The 16,720-nt window shown below is 47.4% G+C and overlaps 1 protein-coding gene across 1 annotated transcript in view; it reads right to left on the reverse strand.

Moving 5' to 3' along the window:
* nmnat1 (nicotinamide nucleotide adenylyltransferase 1) overlaps nucleotides 1-11,576 on the reverse strand; it is a 68,275-nt gene extending 56,699 nt beyond the window's left edge. The window contains exons 1-2 of the mRNA XM_072477724.1: nucleotides 11,374-11,576; nucleotides 7,877-8,004 (exon numbers count right to left, since the gene is read on the reverse strand). Coding sequence (XP_072333825.1) covers nucleotides 7,877-7,994 — 118 coding nt within the window. The 5' untranslated portion in view covers nucleotides 7,995-8,004; nucleotides 11,374-11,576. The remainder of the gene's footprint in view (nucleotides 1-7,876; nucleotides 8,005-11,373) is intronic.
* Between the last annotated feature and the right edge of the window lie 5,144 nt (nucleotides 11,577-16,720).

A 16,720-nucleotide genomic window follows, 5' to 3' on the forward strand; every position in this document is an offset into this window, starting at 1 on the left:
CTCTGGGTAAAGAACCTACCTCTGACATCCCCCCTATATCTTCCACCATTCACCTTCAATTTATGTCCCCTTGTAATGGTTTATTCCACCCGGGAAAAAAGTCTCTGACTGTCTACTCTATCTATTCCCCTGATCATCTTATAAACCTCTATCAAGCCGCCCTCATCCTTCTCCGTTCTAATGAGAAAAGGCCTAGCACCCTCAACCTTTCCTCGTAAGACCTACTCTCCATTCCAGGCAATATCCTGGTAAATCTTCTTTGCACCTTTTCCAAAGCTTCCACATCCTTCCTAAAATGAGGCGACCAGAACTGTACACAGTACTCCAAATGTGGCCTTACCAAGGTTTTGTACAGCTGCATCATCACCTCACGGCTCTTAAATGCAATCCCTCGGTTAATGAACGCTAGCACACCATACGCCTTCTTCACAGCTCTATCCATTTGAGTGGCAACTTTCAAAGATGTATGAACATAGACCCCAAGATCCCTCTGCTCCTCCACATTGCCATGAACTCTACCGTTAACCCTGTATTCCGCATTCATATCTGTCCTTCCAAAATGGACAACCTCACACTTTTCAGGGTTAAACTCCATCTGCCACTTCTCAGCCTGGCTCTGCATCCTATCTATGTCTCTTTGCAGCCGACAACAGCCCTCCGTACTATCCACAACTCCACCAATCTTCGTATCGGCTGCAAATTTACTGACCCACCCTTCAACTCTCTCATCCAAGTCATTAATGAAAATCACATACAGCAGAGGACCCAGAACTGATCCTTGCGGTACGCCACTGGTAACTGAGATCCAGGCTGAATATTTGCCATCCACCACCACTCTCTGACTTCTATCGGTTAGCCAGTTCGTTATTCAACTGACCAAATTTCCCACTATCCCATGCCTCCTTACTTTCTGCATAAGCCTACCATGGGGAACCTTATCAAATGCCTTACTAAAATCCATGTACACTACATCCACTGCTTTACCTTCATCCACATGCTTGGTCACCTCCTCAAAGAATTCAATAAGACTTGTAAGGCAAGACCTACCCCTCACAAATCCGTGCTGACTATCCCTAATCAAGCAGTGTCTTTCCAGATGCTCAGAAATCCTATCCCTCTGTACCCTTTCCATTACTTTGCCTACCACCGAAGTAAGACTAACTGGCCTGTAATTCCCAGGGCTATCCCTATTCCCTTTTTTGAACAGGGGCACGACATTCGCCACTCTCCAATCCCCTGGTACCACCCCTGTTGACAGTGAGGACGAAAAGATAATTGCCAACGGCTCTGCAATTTCATCTCTTGCTTCCCATAGAATCCTTGGAAATATCCCGTCAGGCCCGGGGGACTTGTCTATCCTCAAGTTTTTCAAAATGCCCAACACATCTTCCTTCCTAACAAGTATTTCCTCGAGCTTACCAGTCTGTTTCACACTGTCCTCTCCAACAATATCGCCACTCTCATTTGTAAATACAGAAGAAAAGTACTCGTTCAAGACCTCTCCTATCTCTTCAGACTCAATACACAATCTCCCGCTACTGTCCTTGTTCGGACCTACCCTCGCTCTAGTCATTCTCATATTTCTCACATATGTGTAAAAGGCCTTGGGGTTTTCCTTGATCGTACCCGCCAAAGATTTTTCATGCCCTCTCTTAGCTCTCCTAATCCCTTTCTTCAGTTCCCTCCTGGCTATCTTGTATCCCTCCAGCGCCCTGTCTGAACCTTGTTTCCTCAGCCTTACACAAGTCTCCTTTTTCCTCTTAACAAGACATTCAACCTCTCTTGTCAACCATGGTTCCCTCGACCATCTCTTCCCTGCCTGACAGGGACATACATATCAAGGACACGTAGTACCTGTTCCTTGAACAAGTTCCACATTTCACTTGTGTCCTTCCCTGACAGCCTATGTTCCCAACTTATGCACTTCAATTCTTGTCTGACAACATCGTATTTACCCTTCCCCCAATTGTAAACCTTGCCCTGTTGCACGCACCTATCCCTCTCCATTACTAAAGTGAAAGTCACAGAATTGTGGTCACTATCTCCAAAATGCTCCCCCACTAACAAATCTATCACTTGCCCTGGTTCATTACCAAGTACCAAATCCAATATGGCCTCCCCTCTGGTCGGACAATCTACATACTGTGTTAGAAAAGCTTCCTGGACACACTGCACAAACACCACCCCATCCAAACTATTTGATCTAAAGAGTTTCCACTCAATGTTTGGGAAGTTGTAGTCACCCATGACTACTATCCTGTGACTTCTGCACCTTTCCAAAATCTGTTTCCCAATCTGTTCCTCCACATCTCTGCTACTATTGGGGGGCCTATAGAAAACTCCCAGCAAGGTGACTGCTCCTTTCCTATTTCTGACTTCAACCCATACTACCTCAGTAGGCAGATACTCCTCGAACTGCCTTTCTGCAGCTGTTATACTATCTCTAATTAACAATGCCACCAACCCCCACCTCTTTTACCACCATCCCTAAACTTATTGAAACATCTATAACCAGGGACCTCGAACAACCATTTCTGCCCCCCCTCTATCCAAGTTTCCGTGATGGCCACCACATCGTAGTCCCAAGTACCGATCCATGCCTTAAGTTCACCCACCTTATTCCTGATGCTTCTTGCGTTGCAATATACACACTTCAACCCATCTCCGTGCCTGCAAGCACTCTCCTTTGTCAGTGTTCCCTTCCCTTCCCCACTGCCTCACCACAATAGATAGGACATTCTGTGGTCGCGAGCGAGACTCCCGGAAGGTATGTTGCCTCCCGGGTGCCAGGGCCAGGGATGTCTCGGATCGTGTCTTCAGAATCCTTAAGGGGGAGGGGGAGCAGCCAGAGGTCATGGTGCACATTGGTACCAACGACGTAGGTAGGAAAAGGGGTGTGGAGGTAATAAACGAGTTTAGGAAGTTAGGCTGGAAGTTAAAAGCCAGGACAGACAGAGTTGTCATCCCTGGTTTGTTGCCGGTGCCACGCGATAGCGAGGCTAGGAATAGGGAGAGAGTGCAGCTGAACACGTGGCTGCAGGAATGGTGTAGGAGGGAGGGCTTCACGTATTTGGTGCAAGGGTCAAGGATGTCTCGGAGCGGCTGCAGGACATTCTGGGGACGGGTGAACAGCCAGCTGTCGTGGTGCACATAGGCACCAACAATATAGGTAAAGGTAGGGATTCAAATTCCTGGGACATTGGAACCGGTTCTGGGGGAGGTGGGACCAGTACAAACCGGACGGTGTGCACCTGGGCAACACTGGAACCGATGTCCTAGGGGGGTGTTTGCTAGAGCTGTTGGGGAGAGTTTAAACTAATGTGGCAGGGGGATGGGAACCGATGCAGGAAGTTGGAAGGTAGTAAAACAGGGACAGAAATAAAAGGCAGTAAGGGGGAAAGTGTAAGGCAGAGAAGCCATAGTCAAAAATCAAAAAGGGCGACAGTACAAGGTACAGTGACTGAGGGGAGCTCAGTGAATAGGACCAGGAATACTAAAAGAAATAAAATGGGAAATGAAAACATTAATGGTAAGCGACGCGGCAGGTTGTTACATGAAGATATGGGTTCAACGACAAGGAAAATTAGGAGAAAGGTTAAGAGGAAATATAACTTAGGAGAGATTACTGATCGAGGTGTTAAGATTCAGAACAGAGGTAAAAAAGCCAACATAAGTGTACTTTACCTGAATGCTCGTAGTATTCGGAATAAGGTAAATGAGTTGATGGCGCAAATCATCGTGAATGACTATGATTTAGTGGCCATTACTGAAACATGGTTAAAGGATGGTCACGACTAGGAGTTAAATATCCGAGGGTATCAAACTTTTCGGAAGGACAGAGTGGATGGTAAGGGAGGTGGTGTAGCTCTGTTATTTAAGGATGACATCCGGGCAACAGTAAGGGATGACATCGGTGCTATGGGGATAAGGTTGAATCCATTTGGGTGGAAATCAGGAATAGTAAGGCGAAAAAGTCACTGATAGGAGTAATCTATAGGCCACCAAATAGTAACATTATGGTGGGGCAGGCAATAAACAAAGAAATAACAGATGCATGTAGAAATGGTACAGCAGTTATCATGGGGGATTTTAATCTACATGTTGATTGGTTTAACCAGGTCGGTCAAGACAGCCTTGAGGAGGAGTTTATAGAATGTATCCGCGAAAGTTTCCTAGAACAGTATGTAATGGGACCTACGAGGGAACAAGCGGTCCTAGATCTGGTCCTGTGTAATGAGACAGGATTGATTCAGGATCTCATAGTTAGGGATCCTCTCGGAAGGAGCGATCACAATATGGTGGAATTTAAAATACAGATGGAGGGTGAGAAGGTAAAATCAAGCACTAGTGTTTTGTGCTTAAACAAAGGAGATTACAATGGGATGAGAGAAGAACTAGCTAAGGTAGACTGGGAGCAAAGACTTTATAGTGAAACAGTTGAGGAACAGTGGAGAACCTTCCAAGTGATTTTTCACAGTGCTCAGCAAAGGTTTATACCAACAAAAAGGAAGGACGGTAAAAAGAGGGAAAATCGACCGTGGATATCTAAGGAAATGAGGGAGAGTATTATATTGAAGGAAAAAACATACAAAGTAGCAAAGATCAGTGGGAGACTAGAGGACTGGGAAATCTTTAGGGGGCAACTGAAAGCTACTAAAAAAGCTATAAAGAAGAGTAAGATAGATTATGAGAGTAAACTTGCTCAGAATATAAAAACAGATAGTAAAAGTTTCTACAAATACATAAACCAAAAAAGAGTGGCTAAGGTAAATATTGGTCCTTTAGAGGATGAGAGGGGAGATTTAATAATGGGAGATGAGGAAATGGCTGAGGAACTGAACAGGTTTTTGGGTCAGTCTTCACAGTGAAAGACACAAATAACATGCCAGTGACTGATGGAAATGAGGGTATGACAGGTGAGGACCTTGAGAGGATTGTTATCACCAAGGAGGTAGTGATGGGCAAGCTAATGGGGCTAAAGGTAGACAAGTCTCCTGGACCTGATGGAATGCATCCCAGAGTGCTAAAAGAGATGGCTAGGGAAATTGCAAATGCACTAGTGATAATTTACCAAACTTCACTAGACTCTGGGGTGGTCCCGGCGGATTGGAAATTAGCAAACGTGACACCACTGTTTAAAAAAGGAGGTAGGCAGAAAGCGGGCAATGATAGGCCAGTGAGCTTAACTTTGGTAGTAGGGAAGATGCTGGAATCTATCATCAAGGAAGAAATAGCGAGGCATCTGAATGGAAATTGTCCCATTGGGCAGACGCAGCATGGGTTCATAAAGGGCAGGTCGTGCCTATCTAATTTAGTGGAGTTTTTTGAGGACATTAACAGTGCGGTAGATAACGGGGAGCCAATGGATGTGGTATATCTGGATTTCCAGAAAGCCTTTGACAAGGTGCCACACAAAAGGTTGTTGCATAAGATAAAGATGCATGGCATTAAGGGGAAAGTAGTAGCATGGATAGAGGATTGGTTAATTAATAGAAAGCAAAGAGTGGGGATTAATGGGTGTTTCTCTGGTTGGCAATCAGTAGCTAGTGGTGTCCCTCAGGGATCAGTGTTGGGCCCACAACTGTTCACAATTTACATAGATGATTTGGAGTTGGGGACCAAGGGCAATGTGTCCAAGTTTGCAGACGACACTAAGATAAGTGGTAAAGCAAAAAGTGCAGAGGATACTGGAAGTCTGCAGAGGGATTTGGATAGGCTAAGTGAATGGGCTAGGGTCTGGCAGATGGAATACAATGTTGACAAATGTGAGGTTATCCATTTTGGTAGGAATAACAGCAAAAGGGATTATTATTTAAATGATAAAACATTAAAACATGCTGCTGTGCAGAGAGACCTGGGTGTGCTAGTGCATGAGTCGCAAAAAAATGGTTTACAGGTGCAACAGGTGATTAAGGCGGCAAATGGAATTTTGTCCTTCATTGCTAGAGGGATGGAGTTTAAGACTAGGGAGGTTCTGCTGCCATTGTATAAAGTGTTAGTGAGGCCACACCTGGAGTATTGTGTTCAGTTTTGGTCTCCTTACTTGAGAAAGGACGTACTGGCACTAGAGGGTGTGCAGAGGAGATTCACTAGGTTAATCCCAGAGCTGAAGGGGTTGGATTACGAGGAGAGGTTGAGTAGACTGGGACTGTACTCGTTGGAATTTAGAAGGATGAGGGGGGATCTTATAGAAACATATCAGATTATGAAGGGAATAGATAGGATAGATGCGGGCAGGTTGTTTCCACTGGCGGGTGAAAGCAGAACTAGGGGGCATAGCCTCAAAATAAGGGGAAGTAGATTTAGGACTGAGTTTAGGAGGAACTTCTTCACCCAAAGGGTTGTGAATCTATGGAATTCCTTGCCCAGTGAAGCAGTCGAGGCTCCTTCATTAAATGTTTTTAAGATAAAGATAGATAGTTTTTTGAAGAATAAAGGGATTAAGGGTTATGGTGCTCAGGCCGGAAAGTGGAGCTGAGTCCACAAAAGATCAGCCATGATCTCATTGAATGGTGGAGCAGGCTCGAGGGGCCAGATGGCCTACTCCTGCTCCTAGTCCTTATGTTCCCCCAGTAGGTCATCCCCCCCAACAGCATCCAAAACGGTATGCTTGTTTTGAAGGGGAACGGCCACGAGGGATCCCTGCACTGTCTGCCTGTTTGTTTTCTTTCCCCTGACTGTAACCCAGCTACTCTTGTCCTGTACCTTGGGTGTGGTTACCTCCCTGTAACTCTTCTCTATAACCCCCTCTGCCTCCCGGATGATCCGAAGTTCATCCAGCTCAAGTTCCCTTACACGGTCTCTGAGGAGCTGGAGTTAGGTGCACTTCCCGCAGGTATAGTCAGCGGGGACACCGATGGTATCCCTCACCACCCACATCCTACAGGAGGAGCATGCAACTGGCCTAGCCTCCATCCCCTCGTACCTTACAGAATATAGCTGCCCTGTGGACCAACTGAACCTTCGCCCTCCGACTCTGCTCCCAGTCAGCTGCACTCTCTGTAAACCCCTGGCTCCCTTCTCACTCTTTGAGGAAATGTAGGAAATGAAATGAAAGGAGCACCTTACTCCCTCCTCACCTAACTCCCTCAGTCACCAAACTCTCACAATAGCACTCAAATGCACCAAATTCAGCACTCCGTGTTAGTAAATAAAGTTTTTTTTAAAAAAAAAAATTTCCAATTAAGGAGCAATTTAGCGTGGCCAATCCACCTGCCTACTCTGCACATCTTTGGGTTGTGGGGGTGAGACCCACACAGACACGGGGAGAATGTGCAAACTCCACATGGGCAGTGACCCGGGGCCGGGATTGAACCCGGGACCTCAGCGCCGTGAGGCAACGGTGCTAACCACTGCGCCACCGTGCCGCCACTAATAAAGTTTGTAATAAATATTTGGCTTTCTGTCCAGTATCCGAGTCCGAGTAACTGTTGGGCTCTGGTCTGGAATCTTAATAAGAGACTGAGACAGGCAGCACGGTGGCGCAGTGACCCTACAGCCTCACAGCCCCGATTTCCAGGTTCAATCCCGGCCCCGGGTCACTGTCCGTGTGGAGTTCGCACATTCTCCCCGTGTCTGCGTGGGTTTCACCCCCACAACCCAAAGATGTGCAGGTTAGGTATATTGGCCACGCTAAATTGCCCCTTAATTGTAAAAAATGAATTGAGCGCTCTAAATTTTTTTTTAAAAAGAAAACAAAAAACGGAAAATAAGAGAGTGAGAGAAAAAGAGATAAAATGTGACGACAAAGGACATCTAAACGGCTGGACAGAATTTCAGAATAACGCCAAGTTTGAAGCAGTAAAGCATCACAACAACAGGAATGGATATTTATTCTAAGAAATAACTTAGGTTATTGGGTGTGTTGATACCAAACCTGTCTCATGAAGGTAATCCCGGGCTAATTCAAACATCCTTAGGTGCATGTTTGTGATGGGATTAAACGATCCACATGCCAGCAACACCACCTCGGTCCGACAGCTAGCTTCCTCCATCACTGGTTTACTGTAAACACGCAGGAGAGTGTGAAAAAAACAGAGAAAACCCACAAAGTTTTAATCAAACCTTCCACAGAGTAAAGACATGAGGAAACTGCAGACGTTTATTAAATTAACATTCCACAGAGACTGACAGCTCAAGTGGCCAATCCTCGAGGGGAAGCCCAAACAATGAGCGTGACCAGGCTTTTCAGCCAAGAAAGGCATGCCCGTCCTGCCCAAACCCTCAGAACCTCCTCACTGTGTAACAATTGGGAGCAGAATGCTCGGCTGTTGTACTGTGTTCCTCTTCCTGGAGGTTCCACAGCAGTGCCCCAGCATCACCCTCGCAACTCAAGAATCAAACGCGGGATCTCCTGGACTGTATGGCACGGAGTTCAATTTGGGGTGGGGGGGGGGGAGGGGGGAAATAAAGAATTAGGAACGGACCCTTTTAATTGCTGTTGCCCACTTATCCATACGTGTGGAACGGCAGGTAAATGTCATTTAACTTTCCCGATGGATTGCAATACTGGTAAATTGGTCGGGTGGAAATTGCCTCCCTCGAGTAGAATTATCAGTGAAAACCTACCACCGGTTTAAAATATCAGGAGGCAGAATACTGGGAATGCTGGGAATCTGAAACGTAACCAGGAAACAGGCAGCAGGCCGGGTAACATCTGCGGAAGGTGAAAGCAGGATTGGTGTTTCAGATCGGTCACCGTTCATCAGAACTCAAAGGCGGCACGGCGGCGCACAGTCCCAGGTTCGATCCCGGCCCCGGGCCACTGTCCGTGTGGAGTTTGCACATTCTCCCCGTGTCTGCTTGGGTCTCACCCCCACAACCCAAAGATGTGCAGGTTAGGTGGATTGGCCACGCTAAATTGCCCCTTAATTAGAAAATAATAATTGGGTATTCTAAATTTAAAAAACATCTTTCATCAGAACTAAAATCCCAAGTAAGAGTGATCTATAATCCTTTGTTTTAAAGAGTATTTGAACTGCCAGTAATTTCAGTGCACACTGGATCACATTGTATTCGGACCACACCAAGTTTAATCAGTTGGGTCATTTTCCTAATGTGCTACGTGTCAGGGCAAACACACTGCCTGATTCCATCAAAGGGAACTCATCAAAAGGAATTGAGTAACTTTATTCTAGCACAGGTTGTCAGCAGCTAACATTAACAGGGAATGTCAGCAGCTAACATTAACAGGCAAATCTCCAAAATACACCCAAGTGTGTGACAGACAGATCGTGGAAACTATTGAATAAAAGCAGTTTGAAAATCGTAGAATCCCTACAGTGCAGAAGGAGGCCATTCGGCCCATCAACTCGCACTTGCCCTCTGAAAGAGCACCCCACCTAGGCTCACCCATCCTCACTAAGGAAACCCACGCAGACACGGGGAGAAAGTGCAAAATCCACAGTCACCCTCGGCTGGAATCGAACCCGGGTCCCTGGCGCTGTGAGGCAGCAGTGCTAACCACTGTGCCGCCATCATGAGGTAAAAGTCCAAGAAAACACTAAAACACCTCGACATGAAAGGGATCCAGTGTTGCGGACAGATTTCATACTCGTTTGCTGGAACGTTATGTCCAGCCTCTGTCTTCAGACAGCAACATCTGGCCTCTCTTTTGATCACATTACTGGCTTCATATTCTTCATCGTCATCCTCCCTCCAAATTTTGTTCCTCCTCCAAGGATCTGCCTCTAGCTCACTAATCTCCAGGCTGCTCATTTTTCTTTCAAAGAGCTTGTAGCAGAGCCTGATTCAATTTAAAACTGGGCTTCTGAGACGGCATGCTGTGATGGGTTTAGTCGCAAAGTTTACTTTTGTTTTCAAAACAGATTAATGATGAATCTCCACTGCAGTTTTGAAGTTCTTGGAACACTTGTTTTAGAATCGATGTTCAGTACATTATTTCTTTATCTAGTGCATAAAGTGCTGTAAATCCTCAGCAGGTCAGGCAGCATCTATGAGGAAAGAGTTAATGATTGTCTCTCTCCCCATAGCCGCCTGACCTGCTGAGTATTTCCAGCATTTTCTATTTATCTATCAGATTTCCAGCTTCCGCAGTATTTTGCATCATTTATGTTTTTCTTTTAAAAGATTTTTTAAATTTTAGAGTACCCAATTTCTTTTTTTCCAATTAAGGGGCAATTTAATGTAGCCAATCCACGGAACAAGCACATCTTTGGGTTGTGGGGGCAAAACCCACACAGACATGGGGAGAATGTGCAAACTCCACACGGACAGTGACCCAGAGCTGGAATTCAAACCCGGGTCCTCGGCGCCATAGTCCCAGTGCTAACCACTGCGCCACGTGCCGCCCTCTGGTTTTCTGTTGATACAGCTTCACATCTGTGTAGCCTGACTTTTAAATCATTCTGAGGCACAGGGGATGGAATTAAACTTCAATAGAGACACAAGCTGGGGGTTTGGGGCCAACTGCCTCTGACACAACTTGTTCAAAAATCAACACAAAGGGAGATCAGCCGCCACCGGTTGTGGAGCGACTGATGTTGAATTTTAGCCCCAGTTTCTAAACTGTCTTGTGATGCGTCTCCGGCACAGAGGAAAGGATTTCCAACCCACACCATTCCCAGAGCTTCATAGAGGTATCATAGAATTTACAGTGCAGAAGGAGGCCATTCGGCCCATTGGGTTTGCACCGGCCCGTGGAAAGAGCTACCTTGCTTCAGCTCACACCTCCACCCCATCCCCGTAACCCAGTAACCCCACCTAATCTTTTGGACACTAAGGGGTAATTTAGCATGGCCAATCCACCTAACCTGCACATAAGAACATAAGAACTAGGAGCAGGAGTAGGCCATCTGGCCCCTCGAGCCTGCTCCACCATTCAATGAGATCATGGCTGATCTTTCGTGGACTCAGCTCCACTTTCCGGCCCGAACACCATAACCCTTAATCCCATTATTCTTCAAAAGACCATCTATCTTTATCTTAAAAACATTTAATGAAGGAGCCTCAACTGCTTCTTTGGACTGTGGGAGGAAACCGGAGCACCTGGAGGAAACCCACGCAAACACGGGGGAGAAAGTGCAAACTCCACACAGTCACCCGAGGACGGAATTGAACCCAGTGAGGCAGCAGTGCTAACCACTGTGCTACCGTGGAGCTCATACGTCTGCAGTATCCCAGCTGGGATCACAAAATGGCTGCAGCACAGAAGGACGGCATTTAGCCCATCGTATCCATGCCTGGTCTCCGGAAGAGTAACTCACCTGCCCACTCTCCTGCCTTTGCCGCCCCGCCTCCCACCCCTTGCCCTACATGTTCTTTCGCTTCAGAGAATTTATCCAACCCTCTTTTAAAGGCTCAGTTTGAATTTGCCTCCACCATGTTCTCAGGCAGTGCATTCCACACCCTTACCATGCATGACGCAAAAGAGATTTTCCTCATGCTCACTGTTACATCTTTTGCTCATCGCCGTAAATCTGCAACCACTGGTTCTCAACTCTTCTGCCAACGGGAACAATTTCACCCCCTCTACCCTGTCCAGACCCCTCGATCAATTGTCCGCTCAACCTTCCCTCCTCCAAGGAGAACGCGCCCAGCCTCTCCAATCGATCCGCGTAGCTGGCTACAAAAGAACGTGTCAGAGGAAAGTACAGGCTTGGCTATGGGAGTCGATCTTTCCACCGAGAATGACTGACAAATATTGTGGGAAGAGCTCCCAAGTCTGTGACGTCTACACGAAGGGGGACAGGCCCAAGCTGGAGTGAAAAGCAATCTCGCTGCCTCGCCTTACACCCGGAGAACATCCGCTAAAGTGAAATGTGCTCACACTCTGAAACGACAGCCTGGCATGGGTCAGCATCTTCACGACAGGAAGTGACCTCTTGTCCATTAAACACATTGATAAGCTTTCAAAAATATAAACAGCTTACATTTATATAGCGCCCTTCACAACCCCAGGACTTCCCAAAGCACTTCACTGCCAACCAAGTATAGTCACTGTTGTAATGTAGGAAACATGGCAGCTAACTGGTGTGCAACAAGCTCCCTCCCGCAAACAGGAATTAAATAACCAGAGGATCTGTTTTAATGGTGTTAGTTGAGGAATAAATATTAGCCAGGTCAGCAGGTCGTCTTCCAATTGCACCATTAGATCTTTTATGTCCACTCAAGGGGCACATGGGGCCTTGGTTTAACATGGCATCAAAAGCTGGCACCTCGCAACAGTGCGGCTCTCCCTCAGTGAACACAACACAGTTCGGCAATCGTTTTTTTTTAGAATGGGTATCCTCAGTACAAATGAAAAGGCACCCCCCCCCTCCCAAACAGGTCACTGCCAACTCTGGTGGATTGACACGGCTGGAAGTGCCAAAACTACTCATGTGCCCAATCATTAGATTGCCTGGCCGTGAATTTTCGCCCCAGGGAGAACTCCACATGGCGCTGCCTGATTCATTTCAAATTTCTTTGCGCTCGTTTTGACACACCATCAGTCCTCGCTTCGAAAATCCAGGTTGGCACCACGCTGGAGTTAAACGCCCAAAATGGTATGCGGCACATTGGCAGCAATTGGGCCAGGCTGCCATTACTGCCCATTCTTCACTGCCCTGACTACCTTCTTCGAGTGACTGCTTCTGAGTGAGTGGCACAATGGCCAGGCCGCTCTGCCCTTCCAGTGGAGTGAGGCAGGTCTGTAGTGTAGGCCAGACCAATGGGGAAAGTATATTCCCTGCCCCAAACTCCACGCATTCACCTTTTTGTTTTTAAACGTTCCTGACGAAGGAGGTTGAGGGGAGACCTGATAGAGGTATACAAAATTATGAGGGGCATAGACAGAGTGGATAGTCAGAGGCTTTTCCCCAGGGTAGAGGGGTCAATTACTAGAGGGCATAGGTTTAAGGTGAGAGGGGCAAGGTTTAGAGTAGATGTACGAGGCAAGTTTTTTACGCAGAGGGTTGTGGGTGCCTGGAACTCGCTACCGGAGGAGGTGGTGGAAGCAGGGACGATAGTGACATTTAAGGGGCATCTTGATAAATATATGAATAGGATGGGAATAGAGGGATACGGACCCAGGAAGTGTAGAAGATTGTAGTTTAGTCAGGCAGCATGGTCGGCACGGGCTTGGAGGGCCGAAGGGCCTGTTCCTGTGCTGTACATTTCTTTGTTCTTTGTTCAAGGGCTGGAGTAATTACTGGAAATAATTTTCACAACTCCTCCAGGAATGGAATAAAACAGGAGAAACACTCAACATTCGGCCCACCCTGCCAGCTCTGTAAAGAGCTATCCAATTTTCACCTGCTCTTTCCCCACAGCCCTTTCATTGATCTCTCTCTCTCTTCCCCCCTTCCCTTCTGAAATATATGATTTCATCTGTTTTAATCTCTTTCAGGCAGAACTCTGCAGTTTATAAAAGGCTGCTGGAGGGCATTCTCTCACGCTCTGCTTTGGATTGGGGGGGGGGGGGCGCAGATCACCGACACACACAGCACAGCAGTGACTAAGGCAGACTCAGCAATGCACAAAGCCCTATGCACGGAGTGAGCCCCATTCCTCTCCTCCCCTCTCTCACAGAGTGAGCCCTCTCCCCATTCCTCTCTCACAGAGTGAGCCCTCTCCCTCCCCCCCACCACCCCCTCCCCTCCTCTCACCACCACCCCCACCCCCTCCTCTCACCCTCTCCGAGCCGGGACCAGGCTGCAGTTGTTTCTCTTTCGCTTTGCTCTTCCTGTCGCCACATTTCCTGCTCAGCGTCTCCGACACGGAAAAGATCCGAGAAGCAAAAGGCGGTGCAAAGTATCGCAGCCGGAATGGTTCTCCCAGAACCCAAATAACAACTCCCCTGGGTCTCAGAACTGTCTTTGTTTCCATTTAAACACAGGGACTAAGTCAATGTGGACAGCAGCAGGATTGTAACAGCAAGATAGGATAAGATTGTAACAGCAGCAAAATTGTAACAGTCTCTCACACTAACTCAGACAGGATTGTATTCATTTAATTCAGATTGGACACATTTTGTTTTAACAATTGGGCCACTGGAACTAACGTTTACTGAAGTAATTCATTATTTATTAAAATATGCATCAATAATTAAAGCGCACAGGGCGATGGACATTAATTTGAATTAGTTTTCTCTATTTTGTATATTACTTTCATGGGGACCTAGAAGGCTCATTCCTTCACAACTGGTGGTTTTGGATTTTCCTCCTCATTCAAAGGGCCTCTCCCATTTTCAAAACATTCAATCCCTCCACAACCGACGCACAGTGGCAGCCGTGTGCACCATTTACAAGGTGCCCTGCAGGAACTCACAAAGACTCCTTAGACAGCACCTTCCAAACCCACGACCACTGCCATCTAGAAGGACAAGAGCTGCAGATACCTGGGAGTCCCACCACCTGGACGCTCCTCTCCGAGTCACTCACCACCCTGACTTGGAAATATATTTTTGTTCCTTCACTGTCGCTGGGGGAAAATCCTGGAACTCCTTCCTAACTGCACTGTGGGTGTGCCTACACCTCAGGGACTGCAGCAGGTCAAGAAGGCAGCTCACCCCCACCTTCTGAAGGGCAACGAGGGATGGGCAATAAATGATGGCCTAACCAGCGACGCCCACATCCCGTAAATGAATTTTTAAAAACATTTCAAAGAGCATTAATGACTGTGTGTGAAAAGACAAGGGGCGTTTTTCTTCCTCTCTCTGCCTGCCATTCTTCTTCGAGCTCCGAGCTCCTCCACCATCACTGCTTCCACCATCGGCCAAGCCTAACCCTGAGCTTGGGATCCTTACAGTGGGGCAACTCTTAAAGGGCAGGGATGACCACACCATGAGGCCTCAAGTGACCCTGCTATGCTAACAACTGATAATATCAAATTGATGTATTTTATAACATTGAGCGATAACCACAGAGTATAAAACTGGCTGAACCATCCAAATTCTTCCATCAGAAGAAAGAAAACACTAACTTCAGAGTAACTATTTTGAACATGGGCAGCACGGTGGCGCAGTGGGTTAGCCCTGCTGCCTCACGGCGCCGAGGTCGAGGTTCGATCCCAGCTCCTGGTTACTGTCCGTGTGGAGTTTGCACATTCTCCCCGTGTCTGTGTGGGTTTCACCCCCACAACCCAAAGATGTGCAGGGTAGGTGGATTGGCCACGCTAAATTACCCCTTAATTGGAAAAAATTAATTGGGTAATCTAAATTTATTTTAAAAAACTATTTTGACCACCAGACCAAGCCCCACCGCCCCCGCCTGCACAATACTCCCCACCTGCGCAGGATTCCCCTCCCCCAACCTGATCTGACCCCACACTGGCCTGACCACCCCCAACCTAAACTACAAACCCCCCTCACTCTCACCCCCCCCCCCCAATTGACACCCTTGAACTGAACAACATCCCCGATCTGACTGTCCTCTGACTCGAAAGATCCCCCCCCCCGACTCATCCCATGCCCCACACACGTCCCAATGTCTGATTTCTTCCCCCCCCCCCCCCCCCCGCTGCCCGGAATGTGGCGACTAGGAGATTTTCACAGTAACTTCATTGCAGTGTTAATGTAAGCTTACTTGGGACAATAATAATGAAGACGAAGAAATGTCTGGAACCACCCCCATCCATGTCTGAACACCCGTGTCCAGACCTCCCTCCCCCCCCCCACCCGCCCGCCCGTCTATGTCCGAAGTCCAACCCACATCTCATTCACTTACCTTAGAAATTTACTTTTCCCTCGTCAATGGAAGCTTCAAACTCATCTGCTTTACGGCAGCTAGTGTTGTAAAAAGGGTGTGTGTCCTCCTTCGCTCCGCTTCTTTTGCAGTCAGGGACACGCTTCTCTTTTTCACTCTGGCCTGAGCCAGGAAGGTCGGGCAAGGCAGGTGCTTTACAATTTAACCACAGGTAAATCAATACAGAGTATCATTCCACTGCTAATTGCCGCTCCAAGGAAGTTACTGGATATTCTTGTCAGGGTTAATGAACTGAAATTACATTTTTACCTGTTCCCTTTGGTCCATCACACCAGCCAGGGTTAATAATTTTTTTTTTAAAAATTTAGAAAATTATCTTTTTCCAATTAAGGGGCAATTTAGCGTGGCCAATCCACATACCCTGCACATCTTTGGGTTGTGGGGGTGAAACCCACGCAGACACGGGGAGAATGTGCAAACTCCACACGGACAGTGACCCAGGGCCGGGATCGAACCTGGGACCTCGCCGCCGTGAGGCAGAAGCACTGTGCTAAAGTGCCACCCTGGCCAGGGTTAATGATAACATGGCTTGTTCTGGAATAAATATAAACTAACTGCAGGAATATGGCTTTGCTGAGCTACTATAATAATCTATTAAAATGTAAATGATATAGGGAAATGAGAGACGAGGGTGAGACGATGGTAGAGGAGCTGAAGGGAAAATGGGAGGAGGAGCTGGGGGAAGAGATTGAGGAGGGGCTGTGGGCAGATGCCCTAAGTAGGGTAAACTCTTCGTCCTCGTGTGCCAGGCTCAGCCTGATACAATTCAAGGTTCTACACAGGGCGCATATGACTGGAGCAAGGCTGAGTAGGTTTTTTGGAGTGGAGGATAGGTGCGGGAGATGCGCGGGAAGCCCGGCGAACCACACCCACATGTTTTGGTCATGTCCGGCATTTCATGGGTTCTGGGTGGGTGTGGCAAAAGTGATCTCTAAGGTGGTGGGGGTCCAGGTCAAACCAAGCTGGGGGTTGGCTATATTTGGGGTTGCAGATGAGCCGGGAGTGCAGGAGGCGAG

This window comes from Scyliorhinus torazame, chromosome 16 (genome assembly GCF_047496885.1).
Source record: "Scyliorhinus torazame isolate Kashiwa2021f chromosome 16, sScyTor2.1, whole genome shotgun sequence".
Taxonomy (NCBI): domain Eukaryota; kingdom Metazoa; phylum Chordata; class Chondrichthyes; order Carcharhiniformes; family Scyliorhinidae; genus Scyliorhinus; species Scyliorhinus torazame.